At 49.2% G+C, this 17,063-nt stretch overlaps 1 protein-coding gene across 3 annotated transcripts; it reads right to left on the reverse strand.

The window, feature by feature from the left end:
* Window positions 1-415: 415 nt before the first annotated feature.
* Window positions 416-16,812, reverse strand: ASB1 (ankyrin repeat and SOCS box containing 1; the record flags this gene model as incomplete). Of its 3 annotated transcripts, XR_014228364.1 has the most annotated exons (7): window positions 416-470; window positions 592-816; window positions 7,055-7,224; window positions 9,124-9,509; window positions 14,003-14,305; window positions 16,202-16,348; window positions 16,544-16,812. XR_014228364.1 is itself a non-coding variant. In XM_082313942.1 (6 exons), 5 exons carry the CDS (start codon window positions 16,810-16,812, stop codon window positions 7,091-7,093), a joined length of 1,239 nt encoding a protein of 412 aa, XP_082170068.1. In that variant the 3' UTR covers window positions 515-816; window positions 7,055-7,090. The 3 variants fall into 3 exon arrangements, 2 of the variants coding, with proteins under 2 accessions (XP_082170068.1, XP_082170067.1); XM_082313942.1 differs by lacking the exon at window positions 416-470 and having other exon boundaries at window positions 515-816; XM_082313941.1 differs by lacking the exons at window positions 416-470; window positions 592-816 and having other exon boundaries at window positions 2,546-7,224.
* Window positions 16,813-17,063: the final 251 nt, after the last annotated feature.

The following is a 17,063-nucleotide window of genomic DNA, read 5'->3' on the forward strand; positions in this document are numbered from 1 at the left end:
GTTGTCCTACTCCATCTTACCCATCTTGGCTTTATTTTTCTCTCTGACTTCCTAGTGACAGAAGCATCCTATGAAAATATTTGGAGATGCTTGTTCCTGGAGCTCACAGGTACGCACCACCTGCCACTGTTCCCTTCTTGCACGAAGCTTGTAGGCAAAGGTTTACTTGAGCCTTGTGGTAACTCACAGCCTTTGCTAAACATGCATTTGATCAGAAATGTGAATTTCCAGCATTTTACCTGTAGATTTTCACCATTGTGCAGCGTGTTTGGCTGGCACTTTCTTGTTTTGGACTTTTTAGTACCTTTTTAGAATCAAGATTGTGGCACACGTGAAGTCCTGGCCAGGCACACTCAGGCTGGCTGATTTTCTGTTGGAAAGATTCGTCGTGCATTTTACAAACACCAGATGCTCGATGATGGGAAAATAAAGCATTCTTTCCAGTAAACAAAAACAGATTTCATTTGTCTCTGAAGCATAAACAACAAAAAAAAGTGGAAAAAAAGTGCAAAACAGAACAGTACAAATCAGACCCGTACATATGCGTCGGAGCAGGGAAAATGTGCTGAAAGCAGCAGGAAATGCGTATACCTGGAGACGGGTTAATGAGCTCCGCAGTGAAACTATGGTCTTGGGGGGCCGCAGCCTCCTTTCCCCTGTGCAGGGCTGGTGTGGGCGCAGGAGCCAGGCACCCCACACGTGCTGCCCTGTCTCTCAGGCACACCACAGGTGAGCCACAGACGTCTCCGTTTTCTTCCAGGTTGCAACTTGCAGGGGACCAAGAGCTCATTGGGAGGGAAGACAAGCCTGAAGGAGCTGATAGGGAACAAAAAAAAAAAAAGTTAAACAAGTAGAGGTTTCCCCAGCAGCGGCTGGGGGAGTAGAAGTAACGCATGCTAGAGGAAATGCTTTGAGACTGCCTGAGATTTACTGCTGTCTTGGTTGGTTCTCATAGCCCAGAGCAAATATTTGAGCATCACACGGTGCAAGGCAAAATCTCTTCTCTTCCTTGCTGCTGCAGGAAAGGGAACTCTGCATTAGATCTTAAGATTAATGAGTGTGAGTAATAAGGAAAATGTTGCAATGCCATTATATAAACCAAGGACAGACTCACCCATGAGCTCTTCTCCCCTGCCATACACGAAATTCAGTGAGAGGTGACCAGAAACCCCAGCCTGTCTACTCCAGAGAGATAACCAAGCGGGGACAGGTTAATAGCATAGAAAATTGCATCTGGAGTCTAGCAGCCCTTCAAACAATTCCACGTTTATTGTCCCAAGGTTTGCAGCTCAGACACACAGATCTCTCCCAGTTGACAATAAATCTCCTGTTCTTTCTAAGCTGCAGCACAGAGATGCGATCACTGACCCACCACCCAGAAAGGTCATGGGTGCCAAGTTGGGGTGGCTACTGCACAAGCCTGGGGGGAGATGCACTGGGAGGCAGGAGGGAGCCACTTCTGAGCTAGAGGAATATCGAGGCTGGGGATGTTAGAATTCCAGATTAGGGCTTGTTTTGCTTTGTTTTTAATCACCATCACCATAATTCCAAACGATTTGATCATTTTCTTCCAATTTAGGAGAAACTCTTTTTGCCTTTAGAGGAAATGCTGGCACCAGCTCGGACAAATATCTCCCAAGCAAAAATAGCAGGAATCCTAAAAAAGGGACTGCGACCTTGAATGGAGATAGCTACGGGGACCAAATCCTCAGGTATCCGAAATGCTCTTTCTGCCACCTGAGCTAAAGAACACAAATTGCCCGGGTGTTGCAGATGGAGCCTGCACATCTGCTAACCCCTAGGAAGAACTGAGCATCCATCAGAAATGCTTGCAGCTTAAGCTTGTAGGGAGTTTTCCAATGAAAATGCTGGAAAAACCTAAGTTATAAGAATCAAAATATTCTGAGGAATATACCGACTTCAGAGTACTGTAATGCCAGGACAAACCCAGGAGCTACATTTCCAGAGCTGGGTACAAAGAAGGAGCAGAAATGAGAAGTCTGAAGAGCCTTCTTCAGCCTGTTTTGAAGGACCAGGTGGAAAGCCAAGGGCTTTGGGCTGCTCTAACCAGCAGCAGGTGACAGCAGCCACCTTGCACTGTCACAAGCTGCCCTGGCACCCCGAGGAAAGGGCAGGCCAGCACCGCTGAGAGGACACGTGAGCTTGTGAAAGAGAATTTGCAGAGGGGAGAGGCTCCAGAGACAGGGCTCCTCTGCACATTCACATCATTTACATTTTGATTTGGCTGCCATATCCCTCCTGAAAATTGTCCAGGGGTGGCAAGGCAGGAGTTGGCAATGGTGCAGGAAACCACTGCCCAGCCCCTGCCTGCTTGCCTGTAACCCCCTTGCAGGCAGCACGGTTCTCCGGCCCCCTCCAGTGGCTACAAAACATGCAGAGGAGTCAGCTACAGCCTCCAAGCCGAGGCCAGCGGGATTCAGGCTTTTGCAAATCCAGTCCCTGCTCTTTGCTGCACAGAGCAGTACTCCCCCTTCCCATGGGGAGGTAAATAATTAGGCAGACAGCCATGCTTTTGCACTGGAACATCTTTATTCAGCTACACATGGATCCAGGCCCACCACAGATACCTCCTATCTGCGCTCAGGTTTGATATTGCTGCTGTGCGTGATCATTTTACGCCAGGCAAAATCAACAGACCACTGATTAGCTATAATTGAAGCCGAACTCTGTCACCTCTTCTCTGTCCTGGGCAGGTTCTTACACTGCTTTCTTTGCTGGAACAGGGAGGGCTAAAGAGGCGCTGTACCTCAAAGGCTGGGTTTGGTGTAAAAAAGTGCTTTACTTGACTTTGGGGGTGGGGGAAAAAAAAAAACCACTTCAACCCAACAGATGCTGTTCCTCTGCCTTTTGCAAAACTCCCAAAAAGTAGGAAATTATATTTGGGTACCAGCATTTTGTGCTCTGGAAATCCCCTACAGCAACAAAGAGAAGAAGAAAGCCCACATGAAAAAGACTGCTTTGGATCGGCTTTGCTTATTCCAGATCTGTTTTGGTTCTTTAACCATTTTCCACATCTCGTTATCCTATCCCACTCAAGCTCACAGCAAGGCCACACAATGCACACTTGATATATTATGCACAAATATAATAGGCATTCTTCATTATAGGGGATGTACACTGCAGAAATGTTTAATTTCCCACCCATGACTTCACAATACACATTTGTTATTCATGCTATCTGAGCATGTCCCATGAACAACATGGAAAAGAATACCTTTACAAAAGAGAATGCTTTGCTACATAGGAGGAAATGGTGAAGTCCAAGTTAAGGCAAAAATAAATGCAGTTTATGTAGTGTGAAGATACATAATATGCATGTATTACTCCGATCTCATACTGGAAGACTGTTGTTTCTTGGGCTAAAAAGGACAGGGACAGCCAGAGGATATAGGTCTTGGCCCTACAGGACAGGACACCAAGGTCTATGAATATCATGAATCTATTGTGAGGTTCATTATTCTCTCTCTACAACTAAGATTCCAGATCTTCTAAATCTGCATATTAAACCATTTTACTTAGGCAAAGCTGGCTTTATGTAGCCTCAACAACCAATGTCCATAGGGACTTACTCTGACAGTAGTGTTTGCACTTACGGCTTAATATTATGTGAGTTGTCCTCCTGAGTTGGACTCCCTTCAGGCCCTCAAGCCAAAAGACAGACCATCCAGGTTTACCACTGAGACCTTTGCAGGAGGCACAGTCCCTCAGTTAAGATGGGAGTTGGATGCGTAGTCCAGGCAAAATGTCTCCTGCACTTCAAAGCTTTGATTCTGCAAATGTCCAAGTGATTGGTTAACTTCAAGCTTGTTTGCTATTGGGTTGGGAGAACCATCCTTTGACCTGTGGATCAGGGGCTGGAGATATCCATGGTCAGGGGAATCCTTTGGACTCAACATCAGTTGGATTTGAAGACTCATGTCCTTCAAGTCCTTCAAGCTTGACGTCAAAAAAACTACCCATACATACAAAGTTCAGCACACTGTTGGAGCACCATGATCATCATATCTCAAATTATAAATAAAGAAGTGGTTGCCATGGCATTTTCTCAAGACAAGCCTTCCACATCCACCCTACTACCTTCTCCCAAAGGCACTAATGTGTGACCTATTTGCAAAACTGTCTGAACAAGCAAAAATCAAGGAGGAAAAAGTCAACCCAAAGAAGTGGTTGCCATGGCATTTTCTCAAGACAATCTCCCTCATTTTCTGCCGCTACACTGGAGCTAGAGCATACGTTCGGCCCATGCTCCTGCAAAACATTACGGTTCCACCAGCAAGGTGACAAGAGGCTTTACAACCTGTTTGCATCTTTCAGACATGTTAACACTTCTATAAAGCAAGCGCACAACTCTCAGGCAACATGTTCATGGGCTGCCCTGGCCTCCAGCATGGTGAAAACCTAAACCATCTGCAAGCCTGAAAAGGAAACAGTGCAGAACTGCTGCCTTCTCACCTTGAAAGCATGCCTACAGCTACATATCCTTGTCATTATATCTCACCTGAGGAGGGTTTTGAAAGTATCCTTTGCTTTTGTATCTGAGCACTGAGCGTAATCATCACACCTTAGCCTGTTCCCAGCAGTGCAAATTTTGCCACCTTATCCTAAAAATCAGTGATCAGAGCAATGTAAGGGGCCAGCTGGACCTTCCAGGCCTGGCCATGGAACTGAAATAACAGGAAACAACCAGGGACTGCGTTTTTCCTGCCCTTCCTCCTTCTCTGAAAGCATCTTGGAAAGGCACGTGTTCTTCTGCAGATAATAAAACATACAAGAAAGTCCATCGTTACTTATTGAACTCCACCCTAAATACAACCCATAGTGGGAGGACCAGAAACTGAACTGTGATTTTGCATTCATTTATGCCTCTGGAAAAAAGAACATTTTATAACTAGTGTCGAGACCTATGGGGCAAGTCCATAGGACAAGTCTGTGGGGCAGCCTTGAAGATCTTCTCCTATAGAGGCAGGATAACCAGGGCTGTCAGTCAAAGGCATTTGAAACTGAAATGCAAGGCAGCTTAAACAACCCCACTTCCCTGTTACTGCAGTGGGTCAAGGAGAAGAGCGACCAGAGCTAGATCCCATTCCAAGGAGGGGCTGTCTTACTGTCCTTGCCATCCCATGCTCAACAACAGGTCCCTAGGCACTAATACCATACAATAAGTAAATCCACACCATCTTTAGGATCACATCTAGAAAAACACCCTTGCCAACTGCATGAGCACTGGAAGAACATCTGGCAAAAAAAAATTGTCCAAAAAATCAACTTATAACACAGGGACTAGAAAGAACTTGAAACAGTAAAGTAAAAGCAAGTACCAATTATCACCTGAGTTTTTACCCAAGATCCTGAGGGACCATCATCTCTGTCCTTCTAAAGTTGCTACTTTGACAATGTTTCCTATACAATGACTATGCCGCTACCTTTAAGGAGCTGGCTGACCCTGAGATCCCGATGAAAGGCTGTCGACTCACTGCAGAATGACACTCTTCTGTGAGCTTGTGACATGAAGGTAAACAGCAATGCAGAGGCACTGGAAATCAAAGGAGCCCAGGCTGCTGGATGCAACACTGCATTTAGAAGCACATAACCTCCTAACTCTCCAAGAAAAGACAAAAAGTCCCTTCTCCCTTTTCCACAACGCTGGTAGAAGCAATATGCAAACAAACAGACCTGTTAAGTGGATCTGGGAGGGTTTTCTCTGGTCATACTGCCACCATGGGATATGAAGTAAAAGGTAGGTAGGAAACTTCTATTTCTATGTGCTGTGCATTGTCAGCTACTTTACTGGGCCTTCAATAACATCATAATCACTGCAATACAGCAAGCAGGCAGCCTAGAGACCATTTTGGTGTCTTTTTCTTCATAAACGCACAGATATATTCACAGCCATTGCATCAACTAGTATCCAGCACAGCAACACAACAGTTTAATTTAGCAACCCCTCCACTGTTGCTCCTGGTCACTCTCAAATATTCAAACCCATTTTACAGTGAACAGATTAATTTAGCCATTGCTTTTCCAAAAAGTAGCCTTGAAATCTTTCAGCTTCACGAGCTGGCTTCATCTGAGTATCACAGTCCTTGTCCCACCACCACTGCAGTGGTGACTGAACCATAGGGATCATGTCCCCGCAACAGGCTGTGTAGCTATCGGTTTCCAGAGGTGAAACTACGGTTTCCTCTTCTCTCCACGTTTTCTCATTTGTGCTATGGCAGTGCTCACGAGACTTGACCCAGTCCCAGGCAGTCAGGAGGAGGACTGGCCAGCCCCTGTCTTGTCCATTACAGCGCTGGAGGGAGAGCCAAGCTGCCACAGCAGATCTGGTGCTCTGTAGAAACGACTCAGACAGGATAGGATTACATATTCTGCTACTCTCCCATCTGTGCGATGGGGCCTCTACATGAAGAAAGCCAAGTCAGCAGCTACCTTGCAGCACGTAGAGACACGGATACAATTCTCCAAGTAACACACGGCACTGGACAGGAAACTTGATGCATTTCACACCAGAAGAGGACAGAAGAAAATACACCCACTTTTACAGCAGCAATCACAAACTCCATAGGGAAGAGAAAGGCCAGTTACTGATGGCAGAAAGAGAACAGTGCTGTTGTAAAACCTTTACAAGGAGAGGAGAGACTCCCTTGTACACTATAGGAAGAGGAAAGGCTTAAGTCCGGACACTTTCCCCACGCAGAAGTGCCGCTGAGACCCAAGCTGTGTGTAACACAGAGCAATAACAGAGGTAGAGTCATAACAAACAGACATATGCTAACAGCTATAGGATATATTGTATTTGCTCATGTAACAGCCACACACGCTTATTGGCCTCATCACCCAACCAGTTGCAACCAAGAGATCACCAGTTAGACAACTGGTAGCTTAAGAATAGACACAGAAAATCACTGCACCCTAAATTTGGAGGGGAAAATCACAGGGGCAGGGAATTATGTGCACTCCATGAGCAATATAGTGTTTCACTGTGGGGGAAGGGCTAGGATTGGCACCTGGCTTTATCAGCGCACTCATTTACCAAATCGAACTGTCCCGGAAAGCAGCCAGTTGCCCTTTAACTGTGTTCGTGAAGTAAAAATTGTTTAATGGGGTCTGGGATTGGAAGGATATGGATCAGATCCAGACGAGATTTGCCAAGTATTCTTCGTACAGCTATGCGGCAGAGAGACAAGAGGCTCCGGGTGCGGCCTGCAATAAAGAAAGCAGAGAAAAACTACTGAGGGACAGAGAGAGGAAGGGAGCGGGATAACAGCATGTAAATTGTGCTGAGCTCTGGCTGACAGCTAAGGAGCCATTTACCCCTTCCAAACACCAAGGCCACGTCCTGCACAGCAACACAAAGGCAGCGCAGGAGAGCTGAGCATGCACAAATCCTCCCTGTGAAAAGGCCAAACCTTTTGGCCAAAGACTTGGAGCAATGACAGCTGCCACATGGGCAGTTTGGAAGGGCAAGCTGGAAACTGCATGGGGTTGTGACCATGGAGCCAGTCCCTGCATGAGAGGGTTCAAGAGATCACTGCCAAACCCACACCAGGGGAGGCTGTGAGAGGCTTTATACTAGTCAGATAATTTTAAAATTACATGGACTTTATTTTTGCTCTAAACCACCCCCTAGGAAACAACAGCATTGATGACCAGCTCAGGCCTTATCCCAACTTTCTTTTGAGGGCTTCTTTTGAGTTCATGGAGAGCTCTTCCAGCACAGGGACAAGAGGATGGTGGTGTCCATGTTGATTCAGGAACTGGACCGCCACGGCACCACTCCATTATCCTGCATGCTCTACCTGAGGAGTCCCATTTGCCTCCTAAACCCAGGCTTAATGGAAACCACCTGCTCCAGTTTATGTGCACCTTTTCTCAGCAAAAGTCCAGGCAAGTTTATAAACCAGGCATGTGCAAAGCTGAATAACTTCGGGGTGGGCGCTGGGGGTTGTATCCCACATCCTGAATCCCTTTCAAATTTCTGTGGAGTTCAAGAGGGAAACCCCACTTCCGACCCTGGTGCAAAGCCCTGGCATTCACCAGCTGAGCCTGGTGGTTTCATGAGGTGCTGCCCTTGCTGGAACAAGGGTGCGCACTGTATTGATGTTGCTTTCTTTATAAAAAGAAAGTAGCAGCAGGTAAATTTAGGCATGTTCAGGTCTGAGGCTCTGGTTTACTTCTTTTGTAACTCATCCGCTTCCCAGAGGATGTTAAATTCAAAAAGCCAACTTTTTCCCACCTTTTTCCACCACCATCTGAGCTCCCTCCTGCCACTTGCTACCATCACTTGTGACTTTATTTCCCAAGTAGCCTGTCCAGATAGAACTACCTCTTGGGTCCCTCCCTGGGTCCCCCTGCAGAGCACAGGGTCACTCAAGAACAGCAAGGGCACACCTGCATGGCCTTGGAGAACTGGGTCTCACTGGATATGCCATAACCTGCCTATGGTTTGCAGGCCCAAAGCCCAGCTCTGACACGACCCCACTGCCTCAGGCTGCTGAGTACATGGTTAGGCAATGGAAAAGTGCTGGGAGAAAGATAAAAAAGGTAAAGTTACAGACGGAGGCTCGGCGGCTGAGATAGGCATCATTGGTAGCTGAAGGACTCAAGAGGGAAAACATCACGTGAACGTAAAAAATGCAACAGGGAAAAAACAGGGAGTCTAGCTGGAGGCTTATGGGGAAGCCATTGGGTTGAGTCATCAGTGTTGACAGAGCAGGAGTCAGGCAGCAGCTTGGCAACACTGAGGATCCGTGCCAGGGAGCTGCAGAGGCCAGCCACACAGTCCTCTCCTGCCTGATGCCTGCCTGGCCAGCAACAGCTCTTTGGGAGCCATATCAGGGGTGGTGAAGTCATTAACACTTAGCTTAACAGCTTGTTAAATCCCAGTTATCTTTTTTGTGTGTTAGAATTGTTTTACACTTTCAAGTACACAATCTTTTTGCACTTGGTTGAAGGCACTTGAAAAACAGACCCAGAAGAGGATGGTAACATCCACCCTACCATCTTAACAGCTCCCAACTACCAAATAAACTCTCCAAAGAGTTCTCCTGAATCCAGAGACAGATAAAACCAGTGCCACTTCAGTAAGTCAAAGCCACTTACCCCTTGCTTCTTTGAACACCTGCAGAGCTTCAGGGTTGACTTTGACCCTTCCCGTAGATTCAACTCCCACGGCCTCCACTTTCACCAGGTTCAGATTGGCTCCAAAGTCAATCAAGAGGTGGACGAATGCCGCTTCACAGCCATGCCGCAGGACAGCGTCCATCACACACACCGGTGAGCCCCGGGAGAAGCCTTGGATGTTGATGGGCCCACAGCAGTTAAAATCCGGGTTGGCTCCTGCCTGGAGCAGCAGCCGGAAGCACTGGAGGTTGTGGTAGGCAGCGCTGATGTACAGCGGGCAGACCACCAGCGTGGTGAGGGGCCGCAGGGAAAGGCTGGGGACCCGGGAAGTGAGGTGGTGATTCACATCCACGTCTGCACCGTACCTGGGTGGGGGAGAGAGAAGAGCAGAGGTTTGGAAACAAGGGCAACAGCACCACGAGTGCACCCCAGGGTGACAAAATGGCAGGGGATGAGGCTGAAGCATACCCAGAGGGTGAGCACTCTGCCTGGTTTTGGTACTTCTGGGGCCCGCCACCCAAGAATTGCCCATACCTACCCTCAGAGGGGTCTGGCAGGGCTTCTGAGTGGGAATGCCATATCCAGCACAGTCTGATCTTCAAGAAGCAAAGCTGTTTCTCTGCCCGCAACAGCCCAGGCTCAGGAGAGAGCCGCTGAGGAACATCTTTCCTTGCCCTCCTGACGGATGTGCCAAGCACGGCCTTGGCACAAGGGACGGCTCAGCCCTGAGCCAGCAACACGTAATGCTGGATGCTAATGAGCCGGCTGGGGAGCAGGGATGTTTCCAAATGACTCAGTTGAAGAGTTGCAGTGAAATAACTTCCCCACCAGGATAAAACAGGCCAAAATGCAATACAGGCAATCGATCTCACTGTCACAGACAGCAGGGAAATGGAAACAGAAATCTGTGCTCAACAGCGAAACGTGTATGACAAAATCCTGCTCCCGAAGGAGCCGGGGTGGTTGAAATCCCATCAGAAATCCCATCAGGGAGTCAAAAAGAGGCCTTTTCCCTAGTATTCAGCTCAGCTGAAGGGATGTACCCGCCAACTCTCAGCACGTAGGAAACTGGAAAAACACAAAATAGTTGCATCAGACCCTCTGCTCTCCCCATCCATCCTGCACAGCTCCATTCACAGGTTATATATTATACTAGATACCGCACAAGAGATTACAGTTCACTAGCCATCACTCCAGGCACTGAAGGGGAGACCTGAACGAGCTGCAGCAGCAAACCTCTCAAGCCTTTTGCAACTGGCTCCTGCCTCACTCTACCCCACAGAGAAACCTGTACCTCAAATCTTCGCCGCATGGTGCCATGGTGTCCTAACTGCTCCACAAGCCCTGCGGCCAGAGCAAAGCAGGCCCGGGTTTGCTGTGGCGTAGAGAAGGCACGTGAGGAGGCTAAAAAGCCCTGCTCAGTGGACATCAGCATCGCCATCAAACAGAAGCAGCACCCACAACATACTTCTTTTTGGGAAGTACAGATGGCACTAAATTGTGAACAAGCAGAAAACAAGGCTTATTGGCTTTGGTTCTTTTCATTTTTTTGGAGGAAGTGAAGAATGTGGCCAAATAAATGGGAGCAAAAAGGCCAACTGTCGCTTTCTGGAAAAGCATGGAATTTGAAAAACGCCAATGCTGCAGAAAGAAGAGACAGCAGAAATAAGCACTTATTTCCCCCAGGCTGGGTAACACCCAAGCAGTGGCGACACTAACTCCATCTACTTCACATGCAGCTTGGACCGGAACAAGGAGGAAGACAATGCAATCCCCTAAGGAGTGGCTCGTTTTCATTGCAGCGTTGCAGATCAACAAAAGCTTTGTCCCTTCTCCCCAGAGAGGGATAAAAGGTTCCTTTACCCTCTAGTCCCCCTCCCAAAACTGCAGATTGAGCATTCAGAGAACTAGATTTTTCTGTCTTCCTAGATAGCATTATATTCATTTCTGCAGTTAATAAAACAAATAAGGAAACCACCTGGGGACAAATTCTGCCTCAAGGCAAGCACAGCTCTTGCTGAACCCAGTAGGGGCTGGTCCTTGTCCAGCAAATACTTAACAAAATGCTTCAATTCTGAGGATGAGAATGGTCTCATTTAAATTAAGCACACATAGAACAAGAGTCAAGGAAACTTGTCTAAGAGCTGCAAATGGCATGCAGTGTATTGTTACCCCAATGCACAAGATCTCCCAAGCATGAACACCTTGGCTGAGATCTCAGGAGACCTGTGGGGTGGAGAGCTGCAGAAAAAGGACAGAGCTAGGCAGTAACAATGCTATCGAGTCCAAGCTGGTCCTTGCACCAGCCACAGGACAGAGCTTTGCTTCCCAGGCCAGGCAGCTGGCCCACGGATCACTGCACACTACGGGGACATTCCCACCTTTTGGGGACTTCCACAGCACTTTGCTGAATCTGTATCACTTCACCTATGTTGGAGCACAGAGGGCTAAATAAGAAAAGGTGTCTGTTCTCCACAGGCAATCACACATATTCGCTGTAGATAAACCTCTTAAAATCAGACTACACAAGCATTTGAATAGTCATCTGTGCTGCTGTAGGACCTCTGTAGGGCTGTTGTATGGCCACTGCCTCCTATGGCCATGGTCCTGACCAGACAGCAGGTACCCCTTCATTTCAGTCCTTTTTTTTTCGTTAATGTCATCAAAATTCTCAGTGGAAACCCCCAATTCAAAGCAAAATACAAAATTCTGCTTTTATCACAGTTAGGCATGTGCCTGAAGCATTGTGATGATTTGTCAGATCTCTTTTTCACTGTTTTTAGTGTGGCAAAAGGATCCTCTTGTCCTGAATACGCTGGGTCAGCCCTCAGTTACACTGCAAGTATAATGCAACAGTCCGATCCCATCACAGCATGATCACATCACAAGCTGTTAGGAAAGCAACCTATACCCTGGCAATATAACCATAAATATTTCCGCCAGCCGTCTTATAAAATGGATCGCTATTCCATAGCTATGTGTGTATTTACTATTAATGGATACAATTTCACCTATTGCTGCTTGGTTAGCTGGTTCAGCAATTGTGGTAGGATTCAGGAATCCTGATTGTGCTACCATATGATTAAAAAAAAAAAAAAAAAAAGAAACAGGTGATGTTTACACACCTGCAGCAAGCCTGAACTGGGTTGGGCTTTCTTTTCAGGACACTGAGGCTTTCTCAAGCTGAATATGCTGAAATATTTCTTTGTATCTCAGTAAATGTGTCTTCCTCATCACATTCCCCCTGCCAAATTCTTTAAATCAACATTTTAAAAATCTCTGAGTGAGCTTTGTAACATAAGACTGCACTTTAAAGTATGCAACTCTGAACAGATCTGTGAAATCCGTACTCCGAGATATTTGAAATTTTGGGCAATCTGACAATTTGGTATTAGCTTAGCAGCCTTGGGAGAGACATTGTCCAATAAAAAGATATTGGACAAACTCCAGTTAATTTTTAATCCTGAAAGTTTTCCAAAATCTTGCTTTTAATATTGCTGGCACGGTATTCCAAGGAGTAGACACATAAATCAATGCATCAGCTCTCCATGTGCTGCTGAAATACCATTTGCTACATTTCACCCTGCCTTTGTGGATATATCAGGGGAGATTCTCAGGAATGCAGCATGTGAGCTGAACCCTGTACCAACAAGCACATGGCGATGGGGACATCCTTCTCTCAGCTTGCTGAGAAAGGAGAAAGGAGGGGGGGACCGTCTCCCCTTCTTTCTACTTGCCAGCTTCCTTAAAGCTGCATTTTTATGAAAATTAACTTCCCCACAAGCAAAAAGGAAAGGAGAAAATCCCCAAGTATTTTGAAATTTTTCTATTCAAATCCTTTTCGTTGTTATTTTCTAGCATTTGTGGTCACTGAAGGGATTCCTTGGAGAGTGTTTCTGTGTGAATCCTAATAAACTTTCCTCTCTTTTGCTATTTCTTTCTACAACCTACATTTTCCCTTTATGATCCCTTATTATTTGGTGTCAATGGCCCACATAGTTGCTCAGCATGGTCCCTTATACAAAAAGATTCCAATTTAGAAGAAAGGAAGTATCATGGCATGCCACAGAGGAAGAAACTCAAGTTTGCACAGCGTACTGCTAGACTTTGAGCCCACTCACTGCTGGTGCTGCAGAAGAAATTTCCTGAGGGACAGGAGGTCACCGGCCACCCGCCACCCAGCTAAGGTTACTATTCATCACCTCATAGTGATGACCGTCACTCCCTGCCCCAGAGACACCACCCCTTTGATGAAGCTGTGCATCAGGTATCCGGCAAGGGGAGACCGAATCAGATGCCACGGAGGGTGTCCTCGTGACGGGCAAACGCCAGGCAGCCAAGAACAGACAGTGCCAGCGAAAAGCATCTCTCCTTCCAATGACAGCAAATGGTCAGAGCAGCAGAGCTACACAAAGGAGAGATGCGTTTCCAAACAATTTTTGGTTCGCTGTGGGGTCCACCTCACTCATAAATTCAGTCAGTGGCATGGAGCTGGCAGTCAGGATGGAGGTGAGAGGGGAAGATAGTTTGCAAGATTTGGCTCTGACTGAATAGTGGATGGTGGGCTCAGAAACACAGACTCCTCTCTTGGGCTTTGTCTTAGTCACATAGCAGGGCACAGACCTGTGGCCATGGCCAAGCGATGGGGAAGACAAGGATGTCCCTTTGGGCACCTCTCCACCCTCCCTCCTGTCCATCTCTAGGCCAGCTTCACCAGGCCTGTGGAGGCAATGGGCATGTGAGGAGGGAATGGATGCTCCGAGCCCCATGGGGGAAAGATCCCAAGAGAAGAAGAGAGGGAGGTAGAGCCACCCATCTCCCCACCAGGACCATCTCCAGCCTGGACCTGAGCTCTCACCTGATCAGCTCCCGGAGGATGTCTGCCCGGCCCACACGTGCTGCATGGTAGACAGGGGTGCTGCGGTGGTGCCGGCTGCCATTGGGGTCAGCTCCAGCTTCCAGGAGGATCTTGGCACACTCGAGGTGCCCATTGACCACGGCCACGTAGAGGGCAGTCTGCCCCTTCACGTCCACCAAGTCGATCTCGGCCCCTTTGCGGAGGAGGAAGTCGACACAGGGGCCGTGGCCGGCGGTGGCAGCGATGCGCAGCGGCGTGCAGGGCAGCCAGCCACAGCACCACACCGACTTCTCGTTGATCCGGCTGCCATCAGAGGGGAGAAGCGTTGGGTCAGAGAAGCCCTCCTGCCACCTCGTGCCACCCCACCTCCCCCAGCCCCAGAGGAGGATGCTGGAAGAGCAGCACCTCTTGAAGTTTTACTGCACTTTATAGCAGCCCTGAAAAGCTCCTGCCAATAACCTGACTAGGCACTGCATGTAGGTAGCCAGAGACTATGGCATGTACCAGAGTAATGCCTGGAAGATGGGCTTTATTGCAGCTCTGCTGAGTCAGGAGCTGCACATATGCACAGTGAGGGACAAACCCTGCCTCAAAACTCAGTCAAAATTACCAATACAAAATAAAATACTCCCTTTTTACAGGGAGATGTCCCAAATCAGAAGTGACCAAGCTGGGGACCACAACCATTTAATTCAAGCTGCTTCAAAAGGGACAAAAGGTGTCAAAGCAGCAGGGAAACAGCAAGAGAACACAGGAGGAGGGGAGCAATGTACAGAAATGCAGGCATACATCCGTATCACACTGCTGGCAACATCCACACTCAGCCATGCACCATGGGATGACATAAACACAAATCCAGGGAAACTCTGCCCTGCCAGCAAGGAGCAAACTTGGGAGTGCAGCCGTCCTGCACAGAACAGCATAAGTAGGCCATTAGCGTCCTTGTTGGATGGCTGTACTGGCATAATAGCCTTTTCCAATTTAGAGAAGAGATGGCTCTGGCTGGCGGCTGCTTAGGTCCCCTCTGAAATCTCCTGTATTAGTTGTCACACTCATCCAGATCTCAGGTTAGCCCTACAAATCTCATAAACATCCAGACCTCACTCCGAAATTCTCTGCAAATCACTGCGGGTACCCTTTTAGCAAGAACATGTAGAGAGGAAGGGATTTCTTTAAGGCCAACATAGTCTGGCGAAAGTGCTCTTTAACCAGTGCAGCAGCAGATTTGCTCTTCTAGCTCAATCCATGCAGGCCCACGTTAACTGGTACAGGACAAAGCAGTTTTTATACAGTGCATTTACAGAGTTTGCTAGGAGAGCAATGCCACAATTCTTTTTCAACCATGTTTTAGGAAGAGGAGTAGTATAAACCTGACATCAAGCACTCAGCTGTCAAGTCTTATGATAAAAGTGCTCCCTTTAACCTTTGAGGTTTGGGGATATCCATCCCATACACACCCCCGAATTCAAAGAAGCCACTTCTCTGTTGACTTCACCACCTGTGTGATGGTGCTATGGGTCCAGCCCTCCTCCTCTCGCCAAACTTTTGCTTTTTCCTGCAGGGAAGGACACAGCATGGGACAAAAATAAGGCAAAAATCTCAGACCAAGGGACCCGAGAGTCCCAGCTGCCCAGGTGGCAGAAAGAGGGGCTAGCTCATTCTCATTTTTGCTGAAAGGACACTTTTTTTGAGGCTGGGAGACATTTTGCACTCTAAGCAGTTTTCTCCATGATGCAGGAAAATTAATTAACTATCCCCACAGTCACAGACTTAGCACCGGGCAGATTTTGTAACATAGGGTTTTTCAGGTTTATATTCGATTGTAATCCCTTTTGGATGTTTTTCCCATTATACGTAGGCTCCTGTTTTCATGGTATTACATTTCCACCCTGATCTGAAAAGAGCTCGTGCGCGGCTGCCGCACGCTTGCGAACTGGCGTGAGATTTGCCTCCTGGGAGACCCCGGGGGATGACTCCAGGGGCGAGCGGAGCATCCTCCCAACCTGACACCTCTCCTGTAAAAAATGGAGCGGGATGGGGTCTCCCAAAGGAGGAGGCTGTGGGGAGGCGGGTGTGGGGTGAGCAGCCCCGGGGAGTCATTAGCCCAAATCGATTAAGCGGGACCTCGCACCCTTCGTGAGGGTCTCCAACGGCAGCGTGAGGGTGCGGGCAGGGCGGGGTGTGAGAAGCCCCCCTCACCTTTGGAAGCTCTCCTCCTGCAGCAAGCTCTTCAGGGTGGGCAGGTCCCCCACGTAGGCCGCGTCGTGCAGCCGGGTGTCCTCGCAGTGCTCGATGGGGTGGTCGCAAAACTGCTCCCGCAGCCACTCCTTCAGGTTACGACCTGCGCTGGAGAGAGCGGGGGGAAACCGGGCTGAGCCCTGGCCAGAGGCGGCCCGGGCCGGGGGAGGCGGCCCGGGCCGGGGGAGCTGTCCCGTCCCCTCCCCTGCCGGCACACGGCGGGCCCGAAAGGAGCCCCTGGGCCGGCGGCGGGCCCGCAGCGGGCAGCGCCGCTCCCCCCGCGCCGCGCTCGCCTCACGTTACCTGCCTGCCCGCCTGAGGCGGCGGGCGGGTCCGCGCCGCCGGGGGGGCCGCCCTCCGCCATCTGCCCCTCGCCCCGCCGGGCCGGCTCGGCCTCCCGCACCGCCGGCGGCGTCCCCCGGCCACCGCCGCCGCCGCCCTCCCTCCCCGGGCCGGCCTGATTGGTGCCTGCCGGCCCGGCGGCTTCCTGCCTCCGCGTTAAGGTGGTTTTCCCCGGCGGGAGGAGGGCGGTTCGCCTCTGCTCCGGCAGGCAGGAGCGGCGCCGCAGCCATTCCTCCTTCAGACCCGCCCCGCGGCGGCACCTCCGCGGGAGGGAGGCCGGGACGGCCCGGCCCGGCTCGGCCCGACTCTGCCGGCGGCGGCCCTCAGCGCCCCGAGCCGGAGCCCTTAGCCCGGCAGAGCTCGGTCGCTGGTAAAGAGGCCTGGGGGCTCCTTCTTCCAGCAAGGGGCAAAAATGGGGCTGATAATTTACAGTGCTGTCTCCGCGCCCTGGAGCAGCCTCACGGCCGCCGCCTGCACCTCT

The sequence above is a fragment of the Platalea leucorodia genome (genome assembly GCF_965183815.1).
Source record: "Platalea leucorodia genome assembly, chromosome: 5".
NCBI lineage: Eukaryota > Metazoa > Chordata > Aves > Pelecaniformes > Threskiornithidae > Platalea > Platalea leucorodia.